Genomic DNA, 27,518 nt, shown 5'->3' with positions numbered 1-27,518 from the left:
TGTATGCTGTATAATTCAATCATACACAGTCTAATATTGACATTCGGAGAGAGCTCAGCTGTAATGCAATCCAACTGAGATTACAACTTTTTGTATGAGGCTATTAGTAGCCTAATAGAATTTAAAATACCTTTACAGTTTATTACTAATGGTGCAAACATGTTGACATCACTGTAACTGCACCCTCGCTCTTCTGAGTAATATCTCAACTTTCAGAAAAGTCAAGTGCAGTTTGTGTTCAGTAGTCTACTATGTAAGATTGATCATAACTGTTCAATTTGAAACGTAACAGGGTGGATGATATTGTGTGTGTTTCTGTGTGTATTTTATGTTTTGGGGTCTTGCTGTGTTCTCCCTGCACAGCAGAAATAGGTCTGGAGAGATCAGTTTGTGATTTCCACTGCTGGTCACCCAATTCTTTGTGCTGTATCAAACGTAACGGCAGACGAAAGGTAGAATTCATCCGTGTTGTTTACTTCCCTGCAGCCTCCTTCACTTGGCTAGCAGATTGTTAGAATAAAACTGTTTGTCTGTTTTAACGCTGTAAAGCTAGGGAATAATGCTTGTGAGACTACTTGGTGGTTGTGACAAAAAAAGAAAACCAACTCTGGGTCCTTTGGCATTCTAAAGTAGATGATAAGTGGCTTGTCGGGATAAATAGGAATTATTTTGTGTAAAGTTTGGTCAAACTGGCTTCACTCAACGTGCTGAACACCACCCATCATATAGTACCACTTGATAACGCTCGACAAGGTTTGAGGGGAATTATGTGTGTTTTTGTGTTTTTTTTAATGTGGGCTATTACTGACTGGAATGCCTGGTAGGAAAGACCAGATTTTGGATGTTGCTGCTCTCTGTGTCGACTCTATCGACCACAAGCTGAAGCTACTCCCCTTTCTCCTGCTTCTTCACCCCCTTCTGCTGCCTGCCACTGTGAGGAAACAGATTCGCCAGACGGAAAACCCTCAGATGCCTCCTAAAAACCTCGAGTTAACCCTCGCCAGGCCGTCTCTGAGCCCGTTCAGCCAGGCTTTTCAATCTCCACGCTCTTTCTGTTGGAGATGATGATAGAGCTGGGAACAGGGAAGGTATTTTGGAATCTCATTCTTGGAGATGTTTTGCCTAGTTCTTTTATATGGGCCTACTATAGTCCCCTTCTTTGTTGGACGTGTCTGTTGAGTGTTCAGGCCGTGGGGTATTCTTAAGCAGTGATAAGCCCCCGGGTCAGTGGCCACCGACTCTATAAACACACCCGCTACTGTTTAAAAACGGCACCTCCACTGACCTCGCTGGTAAGCTCACACAGCTGAGAGATCTTTTAAGTCCAAAGGCAGACTTGACATACTCATATAGCCGTCGTTTGAAAGATGCACCCAATTCCCAGTTGGATTATTAACACACTGGTCTTTTTGAAATTCAAAAGATGAGGTAATGGTAGACAGTGTCGGGCAAGTTACACAGTTGGGCAAGTTAAGTGTAATCAGTTACTTATTTCTCCTCTATACAATGACTTTACTTATTACTTGGTATCAAAAGTAATTACTTATGTTACTCGTTACATTACTATATTACTTTCGTTACCCCCCCTTCCATAAAAGTGACGTGCAACCTGTTTAGCCAGCTTCTTTGAACTAAATCCACTTTATTGGAACAATATACAGGAGGAGTCAACAATCAGCCAAGTTACATTTTTATTTATTTGCCTACCTACTAGGACAAAAAATGAATCGCGTTCTGGCAACGCAGCAGTCTCGCTTAGCCAAACCTATCTCCACACTTCCTTTAGCCCTGTGCCAGCGCTAATCTGACAAACCTATAAATTTAAATGTCAAGCACGTTCGCGTGGAAACAAGCTGAGCCTAAAATCACAAATCAGAATGAGGGGGTCCCCGGTATATTTTCTATCTTATAAGGGGTCCTTGGCTGAAAAACATTTGAGAACCTCTGCCTTACACTACTAGTTACTGGGGAAAGTAATGCAATTACAGTAACTAAAGTTACTGTAGCTTTAGTTACTGCCCGACATTGACATTGGCTTGTCAACACAGTGATCGCAGATTATCGCGCATGTTTTCAGAATGTACTTCTAAGTGTGTATATATAGGCCTGTGAGGAATAACTTGCAATAATAATCCAGTTCCCAGGAATCTGAGAGAGCTCTTTCTATGTTTGACGATGCTGTCTGCCTGATTAAAAAAAAGTTCAGCAGTTCAGCTGAAAAACGCAGCAAAGTCAGAAGTCTGTCACCTTGACCGGAGGCGTCTGTCTGAAGTGTTCAAGTGGAAATAGTTCTGGGAAGCGTTTAGGTTAGAAAAGCAGGACCTGGGGCGCTTTCATGTTGTCTTCTTATCTAAGGAGAGTGGAAATTCCTCCACGTGTGCCATCACACAGCCCTGCTCCCTCCTCACTGATAGTGTCTTTGGCAGCAGCTCCCGACACTCTGCCTCAGCTTGTCTGAGAGAGGCCTTTCGCCCAGTTTGAGGTCCCCCTTTTAAAGATGTTTTGATTGTCCCCTATGTGCGCCGCAGATTGCTTACATTTGTACGCAGTGGAAAAATCGGAGGCATCACTTTGTTGTTGAGGCGATATAACGTTTTGATGCGGATCTCCCCGCTCGAATCTGCCCTGTTTTAAGTTCTCTCGCTCCACTAAAGCATGTTTTAACTTGTACAGTGCAAGAAAAACATGGCTAGTGTATCCCCGACGCCACTCTGGTCTATTCTATAAACGGTTTTGGATATGTGCTGTCATTTTGGCTTTGAAATTATTTAATAAGATTGGCATCAACTGCTGATGTTTCACACACACATATATAGATAATTTCTCCATATTTTGTGACATTTTGAGATCTTCCATCTTGCTCTCCTTTATCCATAGCTAATTTTCTCTACATGCTGCTCAATGCTTTTCAGAGTCTGTTGACAGAAGGAGAGCGGGGAAACACCCTGGACAAGCCTCCAGTCTATCACAGGGGATAATACACATAGTCAGACTAACAATCATATTTTCATACCTATGGGTAATTTAGAGTCTCCAATCCACCTGACTTGCACGCCTTTGGAATGTAGGGAGGAAACTCGAGCACCCTGAAGGCAACACGCGGATTCCTCACAGAAAGGGCCGCGGATCGAAGCCTCAATCCTAGTCCAGGGAATCAGCCTAAATATACTGTTTCACGAGCACGACGTTTGATTTCAACCCACAGGGTCGGACCTGCAGGTGTGCACGTCCCGGAACCTGACCTGCTGCACCAAAAAGACGGAGGAGAGGTACCAGCTGGCCGCCCGCAGAGACATCCAGAACCTCCTGCAGACCTCCAGCTCCAGCCTGAAGTTTCTCATCTCACGCAATGTGGCTGCTTTTCAAGGTCAGAGGGGGGTCACACTCCATACAGTTAACGTGTCATGTGTGCTGAGATAGGAGCGCAAATGTTTACGCGCATAATTGTTATGTGTGCGGACGCCGTGTGGGTGTTTGTATCTGAGTCTGTGTGTGCACCTAGGATTTAAGGTTTGTGTGGGCGCTGTAAAAGCAGTGGACCAGACCAGTCGGTGGTGTGTGTGTGTGTGTGTGTGTGTGTGTGTGTGCATGTGTGTGTGCATGTGTGTGTGCATGTGTGTGTGCATGCGAGCGTAGTTGAGGCTCCACTCCAGAGCAAACAGAGCAGGGTCTGTCCTCCTTCCAGAACTACCACTACACTCTGATCTGGGATGAGATAGGTTGGACTCAGGAGGTTCCCCTGTAGGGGTGGATGTCTAACAGGGAAGTGCCAGGGCCAATTACAAATACTATCTCACCCAGTCTCTCTGCCCTGTCTTATCAAAGCACAATGAATTGTATTTATGTTGGCACGTTTAATTACTTAAACCTCATCAACAAGCGTTTCAGAAGTAGGTATACATTTTTATTTTGGTAGTCAAAAGTTCATACACATTTTCTTTATTCTTTACTCATAGTAAAGACATTAAGACTAGGGAAACAAGTGGAATGTGAAACAAATCAAAACGATCTTATATTTTAGATTACGGTAGTTAATGTAGCCACACTTTATATATTATATATATATATATATTTTTTTTTATATTTTTATATTTTTTCAAGCCGTAAGCCTTTAGTTCAAAATGACTTTGAAGTAAATGAAAAACATAGTACATTCAATCAGGTGAGTCCAAAACGTTTGACTTGTCGTGTCTATACATTATTGATGGCCTATGTATTATTAAATATTCCTTCTGTTTCCAGGTACAACTGTTGTTTATGGGCTATTGAACATTGAATTATTTAGTTTAAAAACGACTAAAATTACACAGCTTTGTTTTTCATTACTTCTGAAAATTGTGTCCCCACCTACTTTTCAAACGGTGTGTGTGGTTTGTACCCAGTTTATCAACTTGCTCCACTGTAGACGTTTTAAAATCTCTCTTAACTACAGTCATCTTAAGATAATCACCATCATCACTGTCGTTGCCACCGTCACCACCTCCATATTTCAGTGCGTTGAGGTCAGGCCCATAAACAGGGCTGCTCTGCTAAACTGGTCATCTCCTCCCTGGGTTATTCTTCATTCATCTCCTCCATCCTCTCAGCCTTCAGCAGTGAGTGACAGCTTCAACAGTTGACTCAACAGGCAACGACTTGCCTCTGTGTGTGTGTGTGTGTGTGTGTGTGTGTGTGTGTGTGTGTGTGTGTGTGTGTGTGTGTGTGTGTGTGTGTGTGCGTGCGTTCCCCTCCCTGCCTTGTGTGGGGATACTTCTCCCAGTCTCGCTGATCGCCGTCATACAACCGGCTCAAATAGAGAGCCCCAGGAACGAGTCCGGAAATCATCGATGCTAACACCCCTGGTTCTTCACTGTTTTCGCCTATGGGGTTTTTGAATGGGTTTTTGGGCAACGCAAGCTTAATCAAACGCGAACCAGTGTTTAGTAATATCATCTTCACACATGAGGGCCACTTTTATGAGTTTTGAAGCTTTTAAATGAGACTACACTGTTAAGTCGACGGGGATATATACGTCAATAACGTCATCACTTCAAAGGACGAACACGGAAATTCTCTTTCCCTCACCTGGTTCAGCCCGGGGTAATCAGTGCACAGCAGCGCACACATCAACAACACTCCAGGTTGAGTGGTGACGTGACGGGGAAGCCTATGCGACACTGTCTGTAGTTCTGGATTAGCTTAGCTCGAGCTTTTTACTTCTAGGGCTCGCATTTACGCTTCAAAACTCATGAAAGTGGTCCTCGTGTGTGAAGATTATCCGGCTGAACACTGGTTCGCGTTTGATTAAGCTTGCGTTGCCCAGAGACCTTATTTGAAGCATCGCGGCAAAAACCCATTCAAAAATCCCACAGGCAGAAACGGTGAAGAACCAGGAAGTCCGGGACCTCCGCATTTCCGACTACAAAAAAACGTCATCCCTGGGGCTCTCTATGGGTGGGCTTCTTCTTCACATGCGGAGAGATGATGACTCAAACGTACAGTCTGAGACATACTGTATCATTAAACCAATTCACTTTAACCATCGCTCTTCAGCTTAAAGACATGGCTGTTCTTCTCCTCCTACTCAACTCAAATGAGTTATAGGAGCTCTCTGCGTGAACACAGTGTTTTAGGTGCGGTCTGCACGGGGGCATTGCCCTGTCTTTCTTCTCAGATGTTTCATGCTTCTGATCTGTGTCTCAGGCTTCAAAGATGAATTCAATTCATTCAAGAACTCTCGTCGTAGATTTCACCATTTATTGCATCAATGGAAATACAGTTATGTTTGAGTTACGTTGAAAGCTCTGCTCTTTACAGAAGATGCTCCTCCCTGAACCGGCCCAGCAGCACCAAGCTACGCCGAGCAGGGCGGGCAGCAAAATCCCCCCCCATACAAGATTCCAGATTAATTTAAAGCCATCGTGAGTGAACAGAGGGAGCCTAAGCAAGACATGGAATACACGTTCAACTTTTTCGAGCCATGCAGACTCTTGAGCTAGAATTCACGTTTAGCCTTTGAGCCAGAAAGGTGGAGGCTGGGGTGCCGTGGTGGAGCTAGAAAGGTGGAGGCTGGGGTGGTGGAGGCAAAGCATTGCCAGCAGCAGCAGCAGCGGGGTGAAGCAGCATAGGTGCAGCAAAGATCAGAGTGAGAGAGGAGGCCGTATTTAAACGGACCGCCTGATTGTGAGAATGGCTGTGATTGGTGAATGAGCAATGATCCAATCAGCGGGCTGACAGCTGGTTACAGCTAGGGGGCGTAGCCAGCGTATGACTTCCGTGTCTCAAATGAACTAACGCCAGGCTTCATTATTCACAATCCAGAGATGGGGACTTGGACTTGCGACTTGGACTCGAGTTGCAGTTAGAGACGTACACACAGTGACGACTTGATTTGGGACTCGTCCTCAAAAGACTTGAAACTGGACTCAGACTTGAGATTACTCGTGAACAATCTGTACTATTATGATTATGATTATGATTATTTTTATTTATTTATTTATTGATGGTGCATTAACATTAAGTAAATGTCTCCTAATAATAAAGGCAACTAATCAATGCTGATACTGTATGCTAATAGATAGAGGAGAATTCCTTAGTTTTAGCTATGCTATGCTAGCTAAGCAGACCGGATGGCATGCACCAGATGATAGAACACTCATCCATAAAGAGACTTGACTTGGACTTGTGACCAAAGACTTGAGACTTGACTTGGTTTTGCCCCTCAAAGACTTGAGAAGACTTGAGAATTGACTCTAGCTCAAAGACTTGAGACTTGACTTGGACTTGCAAAAAATCAGCATCTCTGTCAGAATCTATGGTAAAGTTTCCACATCACCTCTAAAATACTCTGCTAACGCTGCAAAGGTCGCTGGCCTTGTGAAAGTGTGAAGTATTTTTAACGTGTGGTGTATGTAGGCTCCTCTTTAAAAATATAAACATGTCTTTTTCTGCCTGCTGCTGAAACCCTCTCGTAACAATTTTAAAGACCCGTCAAAATAGACAGTTTTTGGCCAAACGGTCAAATAAGGCGACACGAAGAACGAGCTGTTTGAAAATCATTAAAAAAGGAGCGGCACTCACACGGTTTCACTCACACGGTTTCATCCCTGGAATGGCTGCTGCCAGTTAGCATTCCTGCCAAAGCAAACAGAGTTCCCTGTCAACATCTCCTCTCATCAGTCAACACCCTCACCGGCTGCTTCCACAACACAAGAGGTCTAACATGACTCTGACTCTGACACGAGTTCTGCTACGTGTGGAATGACTATATAACACAAGAGTATAGTGACTGTATACGTCGCAGCGTCAGTATGATAGAATACTGGATTTATTAAGCCGTCATGAAGTGTTCCCAAGGTATTTTCATGATTTATTGAGTGTTTCTTCCTGATACTTATTAGTCACCTTCGATCGATCGATCTATCGATCTATCGATCGATCGATCGATCGATCTATCTATCTATCTATCTATCTATCTATCTATCTATCTATCTATCTATCTATCTATCTATCTATCTATCTATCTATCTATCTATCTATCTATCTATCTATCTATCTGAGTCAGACTATGTAGATAACCATCACAGTGGTACTTTGCATTTGGGGAAAACGGACTTGTAGTGGACCATAAGTGAAAGAATTAGCACGACAAACAAAATGTCCTTTTCTACATTTTCACTGTCGGAAAGTTGTTGCTGCCGTTTCAAGGTAGAGCTGTGAACATCGCTGTCCCAAGTAAATGTTGTAAACATTTTAGACTCATGGCATATGAAGTGTGTTTGACACACACACACACACACACGCACGCGCGCGCACACACACACACGCACATGCACAGAGAGAGAGAGAGAGAGAGAGAGAGAGAGAGCCACCCACATGGCATTGTTCAGTTTTGCCATAGAGATTGCAGAGGGCCAAAGTAATTAGTCAAGAAGCCCCTTCGTCAGAGGGAGAAAACTCCGTGCGGCACCATACATACGGGAAGCATGGAGGGACAGAAAGGCCTGGCAGTTTCCTGCATCTTAATAGAACGGACAAAAAAGAATCGTTTTTTTTCTGTTCGAGTGTCTGTGGACATAAAAGAAGTACACGTCAAGCATTTAATGTCTTTCCTATCTAGGCAGCGCTCAATGATGCCGAATTAATGAGGGCGAATTGTTGTTGTATTCATCTTGTGTGATTGAGAGTTTTGGGGAGCTTTCTTATTCTAATGTCCATGGAAAAGAGCCAATACTGTTACAAATGTGGACATCTAAATGTTTCAAATCACTCTGAAATCTAAATCGTAGTTAAAATAAGTGGCTAAGTGGGAGCGGTGTCTGCCATTGTGACGGAAGTGATGTCATCAGTGAGGTCATCAGTGATGTCACTTGAGCAATTGTGAGGTCATCAGTGATGTAATAAATCCTTCCTGGCTGAGGCGATGTATATAAGTGGTAGGAGTACATGGCCAATTATGGCATATTTCTACATTGAACCTGAGTTACCCCCAGCAACGATGAGCTTCTGCTATCCCATAAGCCACTCCTGTGGAGTAGAGGATGAAGAGGGGGGTCAGAAAAACAAGTCCTCCTTAACATTCAGTCTGCGAGCAATTGGCAGTCTGCACTCTAACTTGAGAGACAACACAGAACATGTACAGTGCATAATACATTACTTTACAGCCACAGACAGGAAGACACCAGAGTTAAAAGAGACAACACAGAACATGTACAGTACATAATACATTACAGTCACAGACAGGAAGACACCAGAGCTAAAAGAGACAACACAGAACATGTACAGTACATAATACATTACAGTCACAGACAGGAAGACACCAGAGTTAAAAGAGACAACACAGAACATGTACAGTACATAATACATTACAGTCACAGACAGGAAGACACCAGAGTTAAAAGAGACAACACAGAACATGTACAGTACACAATACATTACAGTCACAGACAGGAAGACACCAGAGTTAAAAGAGACAACACAGAACATGTACAGTACACAATACATTACAGTCACAGACAGGAAGACACCAGAGCTAAAAGAGACAACACAGAACATGTACAGTGCATAATACATTACAGTCACAGACAGGAAGACACCAGAGCTAAAAGAGACAACACAGAACATGTACAGTGCATAATACATTACAGTCACAGACAGGAAGACACCAGAGTTAAAAGAGACAACACAGAACATGTACAGTACATAATACATTACATTACAGTCACAGACAGGAAGACACCAGAGTTAAAAGAGACAACACAGAACATGTACAGTGCATAATACATTACAGTCACAGACAGGAAGACACCAGAGTTAAAAGAGACAACACAGAACATGTACAGTGCATAATACATTACATTACAGTCACAGACAGGAAGACACCAGAGCTAAAAGAGACAACACAGAACATGTACAGTACATAATACATTACAGTCACAGACAGGAAGACACCAGAGCTAACAGAGACAACACAGAACATGTACAGTGCATAATACATTACAGTCACAGACAGGAAGACACCAGAGTTAAAAGAGACAACACAGAACATGTACAGTGCATAATACATTACAGTCACAGACAGGAAGACACCAGAGTTAAAAGAGACAACACAGAACATGTACAGTACATAATACATTACAGTCACAGACAGGAAGACACCAGAGTTAAAAGAGACAACACAGAACATGTACAGTACATAATACATTACAGTCACAGACAGGAAGACACCAGAGTTAAAAGAGACAACACAGAACATGTACAGTACACAATACATTACAGTCACAGACAGGAAGACACCAGAGTTAAAAGAGACAACACAGAACATGTACAGTACACAATACATTACAGTCACAGACAGGAAGACACCAGAGTTAAAAGAGACAACACAGAACATGTACAGTGCATAATACATTACAGCCACAGACGGGAAGACACCAGATTTAAAAGAGACAACACAGAACATGTACAGTACATAATACATTACATTACAGCCACAGACAGGAAGACACCAGAGTTAAAAGAGACAACACAGAACATGTACAGTACATAATACATTACAGTCACAGACAGGAAGACACCAGAGCTAAAAGAGACAACACAGAACATGTACAGTGCATAATACATTACAGCCACAGACGGGAAGACACCAGATTTAAAAGAGACAACACAGAACATGTACAGTGCATAATACATTACAGTCACAGACAGGAAGACACCAGAGTTCAAAGAGACAACACATAACATGTACAGTGCATAATACATTACATTACAGTCACAGACAGGAAGACACCAGAGTTAAAAGAGACAACACAGAACATGTACAGTGCATAATACATTACATTACAGCCACAGACGGGAAGACACCAGAGTTAAAAGACAACACAGAACATGTACAGTGCATAATACATTACAGTCACAGACAGGAAGACACCAGAGCTAAAAGAGACAACACAGAACATGTACAGTGCATAATACATTACAGCCACAGACGGGAAGACACCAGAGTTAAAAGAGACAACACAGAACATGTACAGTGCATAATACATTACTTTACAGCCACAGACAGGAAGACACCAGAGTTAAAAGAGACAACACAGAACATGTACAGTGCATAATACATTACATTACAGTCACAGACAGGAAGACACCAGAGTTAAAAGAGACAACACAGAACATGTACAGTACATAATACATTACAGTCACAGACAGGAAGACACCAGAGTTAAAAGAGACAACACAGAACATGTACAGTACATAACACATTACAGCCACAGACAGGAAGACACCAGAGTTAAAAGAGACAACACAGAACATGTACAGTACATAATACATTACAGTCACAGACAGGAAGACACCAGAGTTAAAAGAGACAACACAGAACATGTACAGTACACAATACATTACAGTCACAGACAGGAAGACACCAGAGTTAAAAGAGACAACACAGGACATGTACAGTACATAATACATTACAGTCACAGACAGGAAGACACCAGAGTTAAAAGAGACAACACAGGACATGTACAGTGCATAATACATTACAGCCACAGACGGGAAGACACCAGATTTAAAAGAGACAACACAGAACATGTACAGTGCATAATACATTACAGCCACAGACAGGAAGACACCAGAGTTAAAAGAGACAACACAGAACATGTACAGTACATAATACATTACAGCCACAGACAGGAAGACACCAGAGTTAAAAGAGACAACACAGAACATGTACAGTACATAATACATTACATTACAGTCACAGACAGGAAGACACCAGAGTTAAAAGAGACAACACAGAACATGTACAGTACATAATACATTACATTACAGTCACAGACAGGAAGACACCAGAGTTAAAAGAGACAACACAGAACATGTACAGTACATAATACATTACATTAGAGTCACAGACAGGAAGACACCAGAGTTAAAAGAGACAACACAGAACATGTACAGTAGATAATACATTACAGCCACAGACAGGAAGACACCAGAGTTAAAAGAGACAACACAGAACATGTACAGTAGATAATACATTACAGACACAGACAGGAAGACACCAGAGTTAAAAGAGACATCACAGAACATGTACAGTACATAATACATTACAGCCACAGACAGGAAGACACCAGAGTTAAAAGAGACAACACAGAACATGTACAGTAGATAATACATTACAGCCACAGACAGGAAGACACCAGAGTTAAAAGAGACAACACAGAACATGTACAGTACATAATACATTACAGCCACAGACAGGAAGACACCAGAGATAAAAGAGACAACACAGAACATGTACAGTACATAATACATTACAGTCACAGACAGGAAGACACCAGAGATAAAAGAGACAACACAGAACATGTACAGTACATAATACATTACAGTCACAGACAGGAAGACACCAGAGTTAAAAGAGACAACACAGAACATGTACAGTATATAATACATTACAGCCACAGACAGGAAGACACCAGAGTTAAAAGAGACAACACAGACCATGTACAGTAGATAATACATTACAGCCACAGACAGGAAGACACCAGAGTTAAAAGAGACAACACAGAACATGTACAGTAGATAATACATTACATTACAGTCACAGACAGGAAGACACCAGAGTTAAAAGAGACAACACAGAACATGTACAGTAGATAATACATTACATTACAGTCACAGACAGGAAGACACCAGAGTTAAAAGAGACAACACAGAACATGTACAGTGCATAATACATTACAGCCACAGACAGGAAGACACCAGAGTTAAAAGAGACAACACAGAACATGTACAGTAGATAATACATTACAGCCACAGACAGGAAGACACCAGAGTTAAAAGAGACAACACAGAACATGTACAGTAGATAATACATTACAGCCACAGACAGGAAGACACCAGAGTTAAAAGAGACAACACAGAACATGTACAGTAGATAATACATTACAGCCACAGACAGGAAGACACCAGAGCTAAAAGAGACAACACAGAACATGTACAGTGCATAATACATTACATTACAGCCACAGACAGGAAGACACCAGAGTTAAAAGAGACAACACAGAACATGTACAGTACATAATACATTACAGTCACAGACAGGAAGACACCAGAGTTAAAAGAGACAACACAGAACATGTACAGTACATAATACATTACATTACAGCCACAGACAGGAAGACACCAGAGTTAAAAGAGACAACACAGAACATGTACAGTACATAATACATTACAGCCACAGACAGGAAGACACCAGAGTTAAAAGAGACAACACAGAACATGTACAGTACATAATACATTACATTACAGCCACAGACAGGAAGACACCAGAGTTAAAAGAGACAACACAGAACATGTACAGTACATAATACATTACAGCCACAGACAGGAAGACACCAGAGTTAAAAGAGACAACACAGAACATGTACAGTACATAATACATTACATTACAGTCACAGACAGGAAGACACCAGAGTTAAAAGAGACAACACAGAACATGTACAGTACATAATACATTACATTACAGTCACAGACAGGAAGACACCAGAGTTAAAAGAGACAACACAGAACATGTACAGTACATAATACATTACATTACAGTCACAGACAGGAAGACACCAGAGTTAAAAGAGACAACACAGAACATGTACAGTAGATAATACATTACAGCCACAGACAGGAAGACACCAGAGTTAAAAGAGACAACACAGAACATGTACAGTACATAATACATTACAGCCACAGACAGGAAGACACCAGAGTTAAAAGAGACAACACAGAACATGTACAGTACATAATACATTACAGTCACAGACAGGAAGACACCAGAGTTAAAAGAGACAACACAGAACATGTACAGTAGATAATACATTACAGCCACAGACAGGAAGACACCAGAGTTAAAAGAGACAACACAGAACATGTACAGTACATAATACATTACAGCCACAGACAGGAAGACACCAGAGTTAAAAGGGGGCGGGCTAATGTGCCCATTTGTTTTGTGCAAAGCCTTCAATTAGGCATCTTTATTTGATGCAGCTGGAGAGAGAGAGACAGAGAGAGAGAGAGAGAGAGAGACACAGAGAGAGAGAGAGAGACACAGAGAGAGAGACAGAGAGAGAGAGAGAGAGAGAGAGAGAGAGAGAGAGACAATGAAGAAATGCAGAAGAATGTAGAGACAACAGTCTCCAGCACTCGGGAGACGCTGGGGAATCAAATGAGCCTATAAACGGCTACAGTATTTAAAATGTTTTTTTCCGGGGGACTCTGTGTTTCTCGCGTTTTGTGTTTCTGGTTTGAACGGCGTTTCTAGGAAACGACAAAGAAAAGGCAGTCAATGCGTTAACATAATGAGTGATGCAAATGATGTGAAAGAAGCGTTTGAGCTGTTCATTCTAGCTAGGGAGATTTCCTCCTACAGTAATGGCTCATCGTGGCCACGACATTTCAATATCTTAGATGAACCTTCTCAAAGTCATCTCACAGCGAGCTAGCAGATATCTGGGCGACTGGGGTGGAAAGAAACGACCAGAACGAAGCCAGAGTTGATGGAATAGTGTCGGGGGCAGACGCTCCTTCATGCTTTCCAGCACATAACTCCTTCTTCTCTGGTTCCTCGTCTGTCAGCATGTATCTCCCCGGGCCCGTGTGTTTGTCCTTCATTTTGTTAAAGGTTCCTGCACATTGTACCACCACAATGGCAAAAATATGCAGGCCCCGCTGAGAGCGAGGAGCGGGGGCTTCAGGGGAGACCTTTTCTCTCCTCCCACTCAGGTTTGTCTTACAGCCATGGCAACCAAACCTGTGCTGTCCCGGTCCCCCGTGGCGCCCCGGTCAAATAAAACCCTGGGCTCCTAGAAGAACCCGCTATGAATCAGCTGTTGAGATGACGAGCGCTCCGGGTTCACAGCATCAAAGGAATGCCTGTTTTCATGTGTGGACAACACTTTGATTGAAGGAAACACTTCAGAAAGGCAGCGTGTTCTGCTCCCGTTTGTCTGCTGCTGCTGCTGCTGCTGCTGACTGTGGGCCTGAAGCCAACATCTCCAGCATCTTCAGAAGTTCAGATGATAGAAGCAGTGTTCACCTCCGTGTGTGAAGGGGGTGTTATTGTGTCATAACTAGGTCAGTCACGTCAGGTTCTGCTGTTTCTGTCAGTGTCTACATGTCAAATTGCACCTGGATGACAGAACTCGGCAATCAGCACGAGAGACCTCGACATGTAGGAGTCAAACGTTGAAGGTTTTGGTGGTTATGTTTGTTTCGCAACACTACAGCTGTTAACACATTCACTGCCAACAGTTTTCTTTTTACTGTAGGTAGCTTCTGCCAAGGTTTTTTTTGAGGATTCTGGCTCATCTTTCAAGAGCCGAGGATTCTTTTCTGTTAGGATTTTGTGAACACAAAATATCTCAAAAGAACTAATAGAATGTGTGCTTTCTCTGTCTAAAAGAGTTAGTTTGTAGAGTTAGTAGTTATGTAGGCATTAGCAGTTGAATACAGCATGGTTTCAGCGTCTGAAAATGAAAGGTGAGAAAAATGCCTTTTTGTGAAATTCGATAGAACAGTCACTTTAACCATTTATTTTTGGCATCAGTAAGACGTCAGACATCTAAACAATAGTTTTGAACAGTAATTTCCTCCATAACAGCAGGAAACCCCCCTCTCCTTCAAACTCCTCCCTCCGTGTGTGTTCTCCTCCTGCCTCCGTGGCTGCAGCGGGCGTGTCACAAGCTCGTTTCTGTTGTCTGTGCTGCCTGGCTGCCCCTCGTCGGGCGAGTCTGGATGGGCTCGCTCGTTTCTTGGGGTTTCGGTTGAGAGCTTTGATGAAGCTTTTGCGATTCTGGGCTTTATGCTGCGTGTTTCAAAGTGTGTTCCACCCAGTCTATTTTTGGAACCCCCCACCGTTGTGCGCCACCGTTGTGCTCCAGCGCGAAAGCGTTTTCGCCTACAGTATGAGAATGGCTTCCTCACGCTTTTCCCTGCAGTTTTGGCTCGGCTTTCAATAGTCTGGAGAGCACTGTCGCCACTTAGTGGGTCGGTGGAATGGGTTGTACACGTTCGGTGGCTCCCATATTTTTATAGGAGATGTAAAAGGGTTAGATCAACGTCCCACCGTCAATTTTTTTTTTTTTTTTTGACGAGTTAACTCGCCAACGGCAGTCAACCGTTGGATTTTTTTTGACGAGTCAACTCGTTGACGGCAGTGAACGTGTTAACATAAGAGGAATAGTATTGTAGTATACTGTATCTAGTAATTCCAGGAATTTGTGTGTGTGTGTGTGTGTGTGTGTGTGTGTGTGTGTGTGTGTGTGTGTGTGTGTGTGTGTGTGTGTGTGTGTGTGTGTATTTATCGCATATCTCGAGAAACGTTTGCCCGCTCTTCTTCACACTTGGCGGGTGCAGGCTATAGAGCCGCCACTCAGCTCTGTCTGAGTGCAGCAGGAGCTGTTTGCTACGAGACAGACAGACAGACAGACAAAGACAGACAGACAGACAGACAAAGACAGACAGCAGAGAGGCAGACAGACAGACAGACAGACAGAAAGACAGAGAGACAGACAGACAGCAGAGAGGCAGACAGACAGACAGACAGACAGACAGACAGATGAAGACAGACAGAGAGACATACAGACAGACAGACAGCAGAGAGGCAGATAGACAGACAAAGACAGTGACATGCAGACAGTAACTGCTTCTACGGTTCAACCCATTCGTCCAATGTTCTTCACACTTGGCGGGTATATTGCTGGGGAGCCGAGGACGTGCAGTGTCATATTTGGTGCAATTAATCAACTTTGAATAAACAAAGCAAACAGTGCTCTGTGCAGCGGGCGGTGTAGGGTGAACGGGCACTGCACTACTACTAGTCATATAAACCAGTGGTTCTCAAACCTTTTGGCTCATGACCCCTTAACCCATTGATACCTGATGCACCATTTGTGTGTGTATCCCTTTAAGACCGTGAACCGCGTGACGCGGTCTTAAAGGGATCAGTTATCAGGGATCAGGTATCAATGGGTTAAAACAAAGCGATGTGTACTTGGGTGGTGAACAGTTCATTGAAAGATTGACTTTTCCTTCTCAGGTTGTTTCTTTCGATTATCAAATATTTCACAAGAAAAAAGCAAGAATTTGAGAAAAATCTGAAAAATGACAATAATAAATTTGCGTAGTAGATTTTTTTTTCTTTTTCTACCTCCTATCCCATATATTGATCTGTTGTGGAATTGAACACTTTGAGGCTTTCGGTCTTCTTACAGGACTCCAGTAGACGCAGGCAGGCAGTCTCGCATTTGACTGGCCCCGCCTCTAATTGGAAGCTGTTATGATTGGCCCCGCCTCTAATTGGAAGCTGTGCTTTCGCGAGGAACACGTGTGGTGCTGATGATGAACGGAAGATGGAGCGGACAGGAGTGCATGCTGGGTAGTTAGCTCGTTATGCTATTTGCACTCATAAACACTTGTGTGTTTTTCTTTGTCTCTCTCTTTGAATTGAGAGCGGCGCGTAGATGAATGCCAGCGGCCCCTCCGTATATACAACAATCAGCTGTCAAATTAGCAGCGCACACTCGGCGCCGAACAAGGAGCTCCCTGTAGGGGGCGCTACAGTTCTTTTGATTTCTGCTGCTGAGAGGTTAACGTGTTGATGCATGTTGGTGTTTTTCCACTGTTTCGCTGCAGCGTTTGTCTGTTTCTCACCGCACGGCGTTCTGTCTGTCTGCTTTTATTATGTTCAAGGCTTTCATCCAGACTTATGTCAAGCTCAATTACCATTTCTCTTCATGTGGGGCGTCCCATGTGCAACCACAACGTCCTGGATTTGAATCTGGCCTGGGACCTTTGTCACATGTCACCCCCCCCCACACACACACACACACACACCCCTCTATCACCCAAATCTTCCTGTCTCTCGCTCTCTCTCTACTTTGATCTATCTAATAGGCAAACATGCCTGGTGGGGTGGGGTGGGGTGTGTGTGTGTGTGTGTGTGGGGGGGGGGGGGGGGGGGGGTAAATAGTAATCAAGTGTGATTAATTAGTGAAAATGCTTGTGAGACTTCCATATTGAAATTCAATTAGTGGTAAATTACTGACACTTGTTTCCCTTATGGTGAATTTAGCCTTTTGCAGAATGTGCAACTGTGTCTGTGGCATCGACACCGATATGACGCGATGGCCGCCTGTGCGACTGTCCGTAGGGTCCACACAGGCCCCCCGAGTGTGGAGTCATGCAACTCCAAAAACATTTTGACAACACTGACCATGTCGCTGAGATGCTGATTGCTTGGAAGTCACTTGTGCACAATTCCTCGGTCAACTTACCTGCTAAGTGCTAAAAACATAAACACCAATTAATCGTCCGTGGGCTACAGCTGAATATGTGCTTGCTCACCTATGGATTCACACCAGCGCCGACATCAACGCCTGCCACTTAGAACGAATGTGGGCCAAGGGCGTAAAGTGTGTGTGTGGTGGGGGGTGGGGGGGGCTTTGGGCAATGTGTGTCGCGGCCCCCTTGCTCGGACCACCCCCATCTTAGAAATCCTCTTTCATTTTGATGTCAACTACACGCATGCAAAGTTTAGTGACTGCATCTTGCGCGGTTTTGACGCTATCGCGTTCGCACACATCTGTCCCCAGACAGACAGACATACCTGTAAACACCTCAAAAGGATTCTGTGGTACTTCCCACTACAATAGGGGTCTCCAGGACCAACTTGGTCATGATGACACACAGACTGACAAGGTGAGTCATAAACAACACTAACAGCCTTTTATGACTAAAACGTCAGTTAGTGCCTTCACTCACTACAGAGCAGTGATGCTCAACACGAGGCTCTAGAGCAGGAATGGGCAACTTTGATGATAGAGAGGGCCACACACAAAGAATTCCTCGCTACCAGAGGGCCAGATTGTGACCGTGCACTTCCACCAGTAGCCTACTGTAACACCATCACTCCCAATTATAGCCACTAATTTGATGAAAAGGACTGGTAATCAAAGTTTATTATGTCAACATTTATATTTTTCATATTCAAATTGAGTCATTCTTCCATTCAGATGACACCAGAAACTTTGCTCTAGCTTTAAAACAGCCCGCTACAGCAATTTGATGGGGTACATGCAAGGTGCGAAATACGAGGGGTCTCGGGGGGTCCGGGATCCCTTGATTGACAGGTCAATCAAAAATAAAATATATTTGTCACTTGCAATTGTCACTAAAATGTCTTTTAAAAGCTTACTTTGTCCAGTATTCATTATTCAAATAACAAAACATGTATAACAAATAAATGCATTCATCAATCAAATAAAATAATATATACCAAACTCAAAAACACGTCAAATTAACTGCAAATTAACTTCATAAAATAAACAGAACGAAAACTCCAATATCTTCAAATAGGCAATGAAAACGTTCAGATAGGCCTGCTTTAGGCCTTTAGCTGAGAAACGCACTGACAGCTATTCTAAAAGGTGGTGGCGGCCTGCCCTGGTGGCCAGCAGTTCCCCACCAAATATATAAGAAAATAAACAAATACATAAAATGTAAACTTAATTTGAATATCAAAATATAATATCTAACATAAAAAGCAAAATTAAACAATTTATTTTAATGGCTATACAGAACTTGTGCACGTGTGTGGGGTTAGACAGAGGCGATTTGTGCTGTGTGAATTAAATGTTGCAGACATGCATTGCAGAACATTTTGTTAGTTGTATGAGGGGCCTTATTGTTAACGATATTGCCTTGGTGATGTATGTGCAAAGCCTATAATTGATTACTTGCATCAATGAAATCATATAGCCTATATGCATCTGTGACTGTGTGTAAGACTTCAGCACACTGTCTGGAGCGCTATATTAGGGGGGACCCCTGATTGCCATGGGGTATTTCGCACACTGGGAACATCACCCAAATATGTGATGTTAATCAGATTAGTAATGTTGCATGTGCAATCTGCATCCTGGATATAGTTTGTTACAATAACGTTAGCTCAAATGCTAACGTTAAACAGTATGTGGATGGACAATGCTAATGCCATTAGCGCCATGTTCTGGGTTGTACAGTAAAATAAAAACACAGATTTTGGTGGTCTAACCTAACCAAAAACGTCCGCCCTGTATATATATTTTTTTTGGGGGGTGGGGTGGGGCTGGGCGGGGGGTTATGGGATTGACCCAGGGGCCACACTGAGTGAGGTCGGGGGCCACAGGTTGCCCACCCCTTGCTCTAGAGCCACATGTGGCCCCACCCTGTATTCAGGCATGGTGCAATATCCAACACACTAACTGCTCCTTTGCCACATCAGTCCAACCAGTCTTTTTGAACCCAGGACAGATAGTGTGTTGTAAGCAGCCCTTAGTAACACTGTATCACTGACTACAGTAACATAGTGTTCCAACTTCCCTTCCAGTAAACTATCTATATTGGTCACAAATTGGCTGCTGGCCTCACACAGGGAAAATTATGTTGCTTTTTATAGGACTCTCTTTTTGGATCTTTTCTCGAAAATGAACAGTGCTGGGGGTCACTCATTACAAAAGTAACATATTACATGTAATATATTACTTTTAGCAGTAACTCAGTAATGTAACTTATTACCAATAGGATTTCAGTAATATTATACCAGTTACTTTGTCAAGTAACACAAGTTACAAATTGAGTTACTTTTTTTTTATCAAAGCATATATTTCAAATAGATACAATCATTTCCTAATCAAATTGTGTGTTTTTATGCACACACAAAAAACCCACAATAGATGACAATAACAAAGGAAAAGGATAACATTTAGAATTTTGGACACTTTACACTTCAAGACACTTGAAATTATTTTTCGGGATGGTTCCGGGGCGCCGATGTCTTTCTGCTACTGCAGTTATTTTTGGTGAAAGTAATGCAAAAGTAGTGTAATAAGTAATGAGTTACTCTACACAGACAGTAATATTGTAAAGTAACGTATTACTTTCAAATGAAAGTAACTAGTAATATGTAGTATATTACATTTTGAAAGTAACTTGCCCAATACTGAAAATGAATGATACATTCACTTCAAGAAACTCTGCTTTCTTACAGTTTTATTTCCTCAAACTGTTCTCTTTATGCATGTTCTAGTCGTGAGAAAACACCTGGTAGCCCGGGACACCACGGGGTGATGTCAGAAGAGTTTGCTTCAGTTTTGCAGTATGACTGTGAGTAAACAAACTGAAAGTAACACCTCGTCATCTGGCCTCTTTGGCAGTTGTAAAAATGATGAATGCACATGTCTGCACCTTTGGCTCATAATTTTCCCCTGTCACATGGCTGGAGCTCATCCAATGTGCTGCACATCCAAAATGCCAACCTGTTGAGATATAGAGGCCATTTACACCTGGCATTAACATGCCTTTTCTGCCATCAGATTGCAATCAGATTGTGTTTTATCACTTGGAAGTACAGGTGTAAACTAGGGGTGGGGGGTAAAATCGATACACCATAGTATCGCGATATTTTGCCTGACGATATTGTATCGATATTTGGACGCGAAGTATTGATTAAAAAAAAAAAAAAAAACGTTTGCAGGCCATGCCAGGCCACCGGGCATCTGCCCGAAGCACCCGATGGTGCAGTCTGCGCCTGCAGTGGCGTATTGAGTCCAGAGAAGCTTAATAATGTAGCCTACGTGTGGGGCCAAAACAAAAAAAACACTGCATGTTACTTCCGGTGAGGTCAAGGAAAAGGTAGGAAAAGGAGTTAGGAGTGACAATATAGGCTATCGAAATATCGCAATATTCAATATATCGCAATACTAGCATATCGCAATATCGCAATACTATCGGGTCGTGACTCAAGTATGGTTTTAGTATCGTATCGTGGGCATCAATCTAATGGCAGAAAACGCATGTTAATGCCAGGGGTAAATTGCCTCATAGATTTAAGAAACTAATATGAGAACGTTTACACAACGGTCCTCATATGAACGTATTTGTGGTGTCGTGGGTGCGGCGCCGTGCAAATACCTTAACGCGGTATATATATATATACAGTATATTCATATTCAGCCTTCACATTCACATCTTTCAAGAATCTTCTGGAAATATCGGGAGTCGATATCTTGAAATAAGTCCGATCATTAAGACAGATCATTGCACTACGCTAGTATCAAGGAAATGAAACCTGCTTCCACCAAATTCTTGAAACAAGTTAATTTGCATTGGAAACAAGTTAAACCCCATTAGCAGATTTGTTTCGCTTGCTTTAATTAAATTATGATTTATAGAACTCAATACTAATACTTGACTTTTTGCAGGCTTTTTGGTTTTGAGACTGTTGCGATGATTTGATTCCTAACTAGTAGCAACGGCCAGTCAGAGCTGAGACGCTGAATAGCACACGATAGCTCATGAGTATATCGAGGAGCTAGGCTACGCTGGATGAAGTGATGATGGTTAAATATTTGTAATGTTTTGATTGGTTGCTTCTCACAGCTGGCCTTCAAATGCAATTCTTCTAACCTGCTCTCTGGTGCTTTGTGTTGAACCCACGACCTTTCATTTAGTACACACTCTTTGTCCGGCAGGTCTACAGCCGTGCCTCCTTTGTTACCGCTCCTTACAAGAGGAGTGTGAATGTGTGTGTGTGTGTGTGTGTGCGTGTGCGTGTGCGTGTGCGTGTGCGTGTGCGTGCGTGTGTGTGTGTGTGTGTGTGTGTGTGTGCGTGCGTGCATGCCAGCCAAAGCAGGGGCCTCCTCGAGATTTCCCACAGAACTGGGCCTGGCTTTGTGATTCAGGGCTGGACAGTTGATCCAGGGGAGGAGGACAGCGAGCGAGAGAGAAAGGCCCAAAAAGAGAAAAGAGGGAATGATGGAGAGAAAGTTGGGAGGGTGCCAGCCTCTATTGAAAGTCTTCCCACAGCGTTTGAAGTCGGGAGGATGAGGATTTAGAGGGAAGCGGGATTATTCGGAGTCAATACCCTACAACAGTCCAGCCGTTTGGGCTGTTGCAATGAAACAACGTAGCCTAGTCAGACTAACCAATGAAACAACGTAGCCTAGTCAGACTAACCAATGAAACAACGTAGCCTAGTCAGACTAACCAATGAAACAACGTAGCCTAGTCAGACTAACCAATGAAACAACGTAGCCTAGTCAGACTAACCAATGAAACAACGTAGCCTAGTCAGACTAACCAATGAAACAACGTAGCCTAGTCAGACTAACAATGAAACAACGTAGCCTAGTCAGACTAACCAATGAAACAACGTAGCCTAGTCAGACTAACCAATGAAACAACGTAGCCTAGTCAGACTAACCAATGAAACAACGTAGCCTAGTCAGACTAACCAATGTAACAACATAGCCTAGTCAGACTAACAATGTAACAACGTAGCCTAGTCAGACTAACAATGAAACAACGTAGCCTAGTCAGACTAACCAATGTAACAACGTAGCCTAGTCAGACTAACCAATGAAACAACATAGCCTAGTCAGACTAACCAATGAAACAACGTAGCCTAGTCAGACTAACCAATGTAACAACGTAGCCTAGTCAGACTAACAATGAAACAACCTAGCCTAGTCAGACTAACCAATGAAACAACGTAACCAATGAAACAACGTAGCCTAGTCAGACTAACCAATGTAACAACGTAGCCTAGTCAGACTAACAATGAAACAACGTAGCCTAGTCAGACTAACCAATGAAACAACGTAGCCTATTCAGACTAACCAATGTAACAACGTAGCCTAGTCAGACTAACCAATGAAACAACGTAGCCTAGTCAGACTAATCATATGAAACAACGTAGCCTAGTCAGACTAACCAATGAAACAACGTAGCCTAGTCAGACTAACAATGAAACAACCTAGCCTAGTCAGACTAACCAATGAAACAACGTAACCAATGAAACAACGTAGCCTAGTCAGACTAACCAATGTAACAACGTAGCCTAGTCAGACTAACAATGAAACAACGTAGCCTAGTCAGACTAACCAATGAAACAACGTAGCCTATTCAGACTAACCAATGTAACAACGTAGCCTAGTCAGACTAACCAATGAAACAACGTAGCCTAGTCAGACTAATCATATGAAACAACGTAGCCTAGTCAGACTAACCAATGAAACAACGTAGCCTAGTCAGACTAACAATGAAACAACCTAGCCTAGTCAGACTAACCAATGAAACAACGTAACCAATGTAACAACGTAGCCTAGTCAGACTAACAATGTAACAACGTAGCCTAGTCAGACTAGCCACCGTCAGGCTGTGTTTTCCTCTTTCTCCCACAGCAGCAGCTACTGTAGGAGACATGCCGGCCGGGTTAGTGTAGCCAACTGCGTGGATGTGGCCGTGATTGAATTGACAGAGCTTTGTGGACGGGAGGATCTCGCTTTCATTTGCAGCCGAGTTTGACTCTTTGGAACCACAGAAACATAAAACATGCTAATTGCAGTTGTTGCTTTGTCTTTTTGTATAAATGATTTTTAACGACCAGAAAAGAGAAACCACTGAATGCCTCAGCTGTTGTGCTGTCACAGATTAAGCTAATTACCGACCACCCATTCTGAGTGTGTGTGTGTGTGTGCGCGTGTGTGCGTGTTCGTGCGTGTGTGTCTGTGTGTGTGCGCGTGTGTGTGTGCGTGTGCGTGTGTTCAATTTGCCGTTAGTCCTGAGATCCAGTGCGGTTCACACACACACACACACACTTATTTAAATATTGGACCACTGCTTTGTCCTATGGGTGTGCAGAGGGCCTCACACACATGCCGACACGCACACAAACCTTCTCTCACTCTCTGTCTATCTCACTCTGTCTCTCTCTCTCTCTCTCTCTCTCTCTCTCTCTCACACACACACACACACACACACACACACACACACACACAGCACTGTGCTGCAGCATCGGGAGATGAGCACTAAAAAGACACACACTTGTCAGCACTTTTACATTGTTGGTCTCCTGTGTGCCCGTTTGAAATGCAGATTTCAGCCTGCTGGCTGTTGTCTTAAGGCCATGTTCCAGATGAGATGATGCAGCAGCACACTGCTAAAGAGGAGCCGACTCTTTACGACAGCGTTACACTTTCCCCCTGTTAGATCATGTACTTTGTGTTGTCGAGCGCTGCGAGAACAACAGTGATGTTCCAGACGGTGTCATGTTTGTGCAGCAGAGCTGACTGTGCAGCCGCAGACTTTAGAGTTAACAGTAAAGCTATTATAGCCATGGTGGGAGCTGAGACTCTCAGATTTCCATTCAGAGTGAATGTCTAAAGCCCATAAAATATCTAATAAGCATATAACATCAACTTTTAACTGAAATCCTTAAATAATTCAGTTCTATTACCAAATGTAAAAAAAAAGAAAAGAATTAAAGCTATTTGAATATTGCTGAACATTTATTTGACTGAAGAATTAATGTAATTTTTCACAATTGATACTAACAAGAACCTGCTGACAGTATAGGCTACACTGCATTGTACTGTATTATGAAAACATCAGTGTGACTTGAAGTTCACCAGGACACTTGACTGGCATATTTCTTGGGATTGAAGTTGGGAATGCCGTCCACAATCCTCTACAGGCGTCTCTGTCCCGCTGTAGTCGTCTCTTTTTTCTTCTCTTTTTAAATATACTGTATTTTCCCATATTTCTTTATCCCATTTTTATCCCCCATTAGTGCTAATTTTAATTCATTTATCCTGGTTGCTGCTCCACCCTCTGCCGATCTGGGGAGAGCTGAAACTGGCTCCATGCTTCCTCCGAGACATGGGCAGTTAGCCAGCCGCTTCTTTTCACCTGACAGGGGAAGCTTCACCGGTAGGACATAGCACGTGGGAGGTTCACGCTATTCCAACGAGTTCCCCTCCCTCCGAACAGGCGCCCTTAACGACCAGAGGAGGCACCACTTCAGCGACCAGGATATTGCATGTTTTTGGTGTGGGGTTCCTATATGAAGGAAACCCCCAGGCACGGGGAGAACATGCAAATGCCACACCGAAAGGCCTTTTTTGACGATGCCACTCGAGGACATCGCACAGCGTCCCAGGTGGGAATCGAACCCAGGACCTTCTAGCTGTGAGAAGGTCCCCCCCCCCCCGCTGTAGTCGTCTGCAGAACAGAAAGGACTTCCTCTGTCAATTTGAAGGAAGGAAGCGTTTCCTAAGTCATGAAGGAGTCTCCAGGCAGGGATTAGAGGGTGCAGTCGTCTGGGCGATGAAATCCTAAACACATCAGCACACACACACACACAGCATCACACACACGCGCACACGCACACACACACACACACCAACACACACAAACACACACACACACATACACAGCAGCACACCAAGCCCACTGTCTCCCGCCCCCGCCCCTCATCCTGTTCGACACAGCAGATATAATGACATAATTGTCCTCCTTCAGCATCAGCATCCTGGCCTGAGTGACGCGTGCTGCATGTTGTTTTTACAGCGTCTGATAGACCAGAGCTTCTCAAATGTTTTTCAGTCAAGGAGCCCCTACCTCACAAGATAGAAAATATACCGGGGACCCCCCTCATTCTGATTTGTGATTTTAGGCTAAGCTTAATTGTTTCCACTGGTAACGTGCTTGACTTTTAAATTGATAGGTTTGTTAGATTAGAATGTAATCCATGAACCATTTTAGATTTTAAGCATGAAATATTTTCGTTGAACTATAAAGCTTTTGCACACACACAAAAAAAAGGTTTTATTTTTATTTACCTGAAAACTTTTAGCGGACCCCCTGGCAAAGTCCCCGGACCCCCATTGGAGAACCACTGTGATAGACTGTTCACTACTGATGGAAAGAGATCAACTTTGTCATCCGCTCCCCTCACATTTCTCTTCTTGGCAGTTATCTTGCAGCAGCTTTTTGCTGTAGCCCATTGATACCTGATGCAGCATTTGTGTGTGTATCCCTTTAAGACCGCGTGACGCGGTTCGCGGTCTTAAAGGGATACACACACAAATGAGGGATATACACGCAAATGCTGCATCAAGTATCAATGGGCTAGTTCCTAGTTGGCTCATTTTGTGTCTCACTTTTCACATCAACTCTTGGTGTGACTTCAGGGCTTTTCTATCTAGAACTTTTCACATTGGGCCGTCCGGGTAGTGCGGCAGCGTTAGATTCCGTGCCTACCTACAGGTTCGCGCCCCTGTGTTACCTCCGGCTTAGTACAGGCGTCCAGGGTGGGAAGCCGGATTAGGGATATTAATTATGTCTTGGTCGCTGCTGCACTAGCGCCTCCTCTGGTCGGTCGGGGGGGGGGCCTGTTCGGGGGTAGCTGGGGGAAATTGTGTGATCCTCCCACGCGCTACGTCCTGCCGGTGGAACCCCTCGCTGTCAGGTGAAAAGAAGCAGCCGGCGAATGCACATGTGTCGGAGGAAGCATGTGCTGGTCTACGGCTCGCCCCGGATCGGCAGAGGGGGAGGAGCAACGACCGGGACAGCAGGGAGAATTGGCCAAAAGTAGCCTACAATTGAGGAGAAACTACAAAATGTTCATCAATAACATAATGGCTCCTCTTTTGTGGGCCACTTAATGGGATGAAGTGACACATCTTACCATGTTTAGCCTCTTGGACCTAATGTTCCATATATTCTTTTATGTAATTATCCAATTGAATAGAGTAATCACAGACGTGCTGTGTGCTTGCGGTGGCCTCTTGACTCGTGGCTGACATGTAACAGCTCCCTGAGGGTTAGGTTAGCGTTAGGAAACACTCAACCGCCTCAACAGCCTCACACAGAGACACCTTAGAAACCCAATGAAAGCTTTATTATCATACTAGTATTATTTCACTCTGGCTCTTAAAGCCAACTCTCTCTCTCTCTCCCTCTCTCTCTCTCTCTCTCTCTGTCTCTCTCTCTCTGTCTCTCTCTCTGTCTCTCTCTCTGTCTCTCTCTGTCTCTCTCTCTCTGTCTCTCTCTCTCTGTCTCTCTCTCTGTCTCTCTCTCTGTCTCTCTCTGTCTCTCTCTCTCTGTCTCTCTCTCTCTCTCTCTGTCTCTCTCTCTCTGTCTCTCTCTCTCTGTCTCTCTCTCTGTCT

The 27,518-nt window shown here is 43.4% G+C and overlaps 1 protein-coding gene across 2 annotated transcripts in view; it reads left to right on the top strand.

Moving 5' to 3' along the window:
- The window catches only part of gpc5a (glypican 5a), a 166,285-nt gene that overhangs the window by 908 nt on the left and 137,859 nt on the right, over nucleotides 1-27,518 (top strand). For both annotated transcript variants that reach the window (XM_083662136.1, XM_083662137.1), the window contains exon 2: nucleotides 3,206-3,367. In XM_083662136.1, the coding sequence (XP_083518262.1) occupies nucleotides 3,206-3,367 (162 nt within the window). The remainder of the gene's footprint in view (nucleotides 1-3,205; nucleotides 3,368-27,518) is intronic.

This window comes from Poromitra crassiceps (genome assembly GCF_964638095.1).
Source record: "Poromitra crassiceps genome assembly, chromosome: 28".
NCBI classification, from domain to species: Eukaryota; Metazoa; Chordata; class Actinopteri; order Beryciformes; family Melamphaidae; genus Poromitra; species Poromitra crassiceps.
This window is presented reverse-complemented; position numbering and strand designations above follow the sequence as displayed.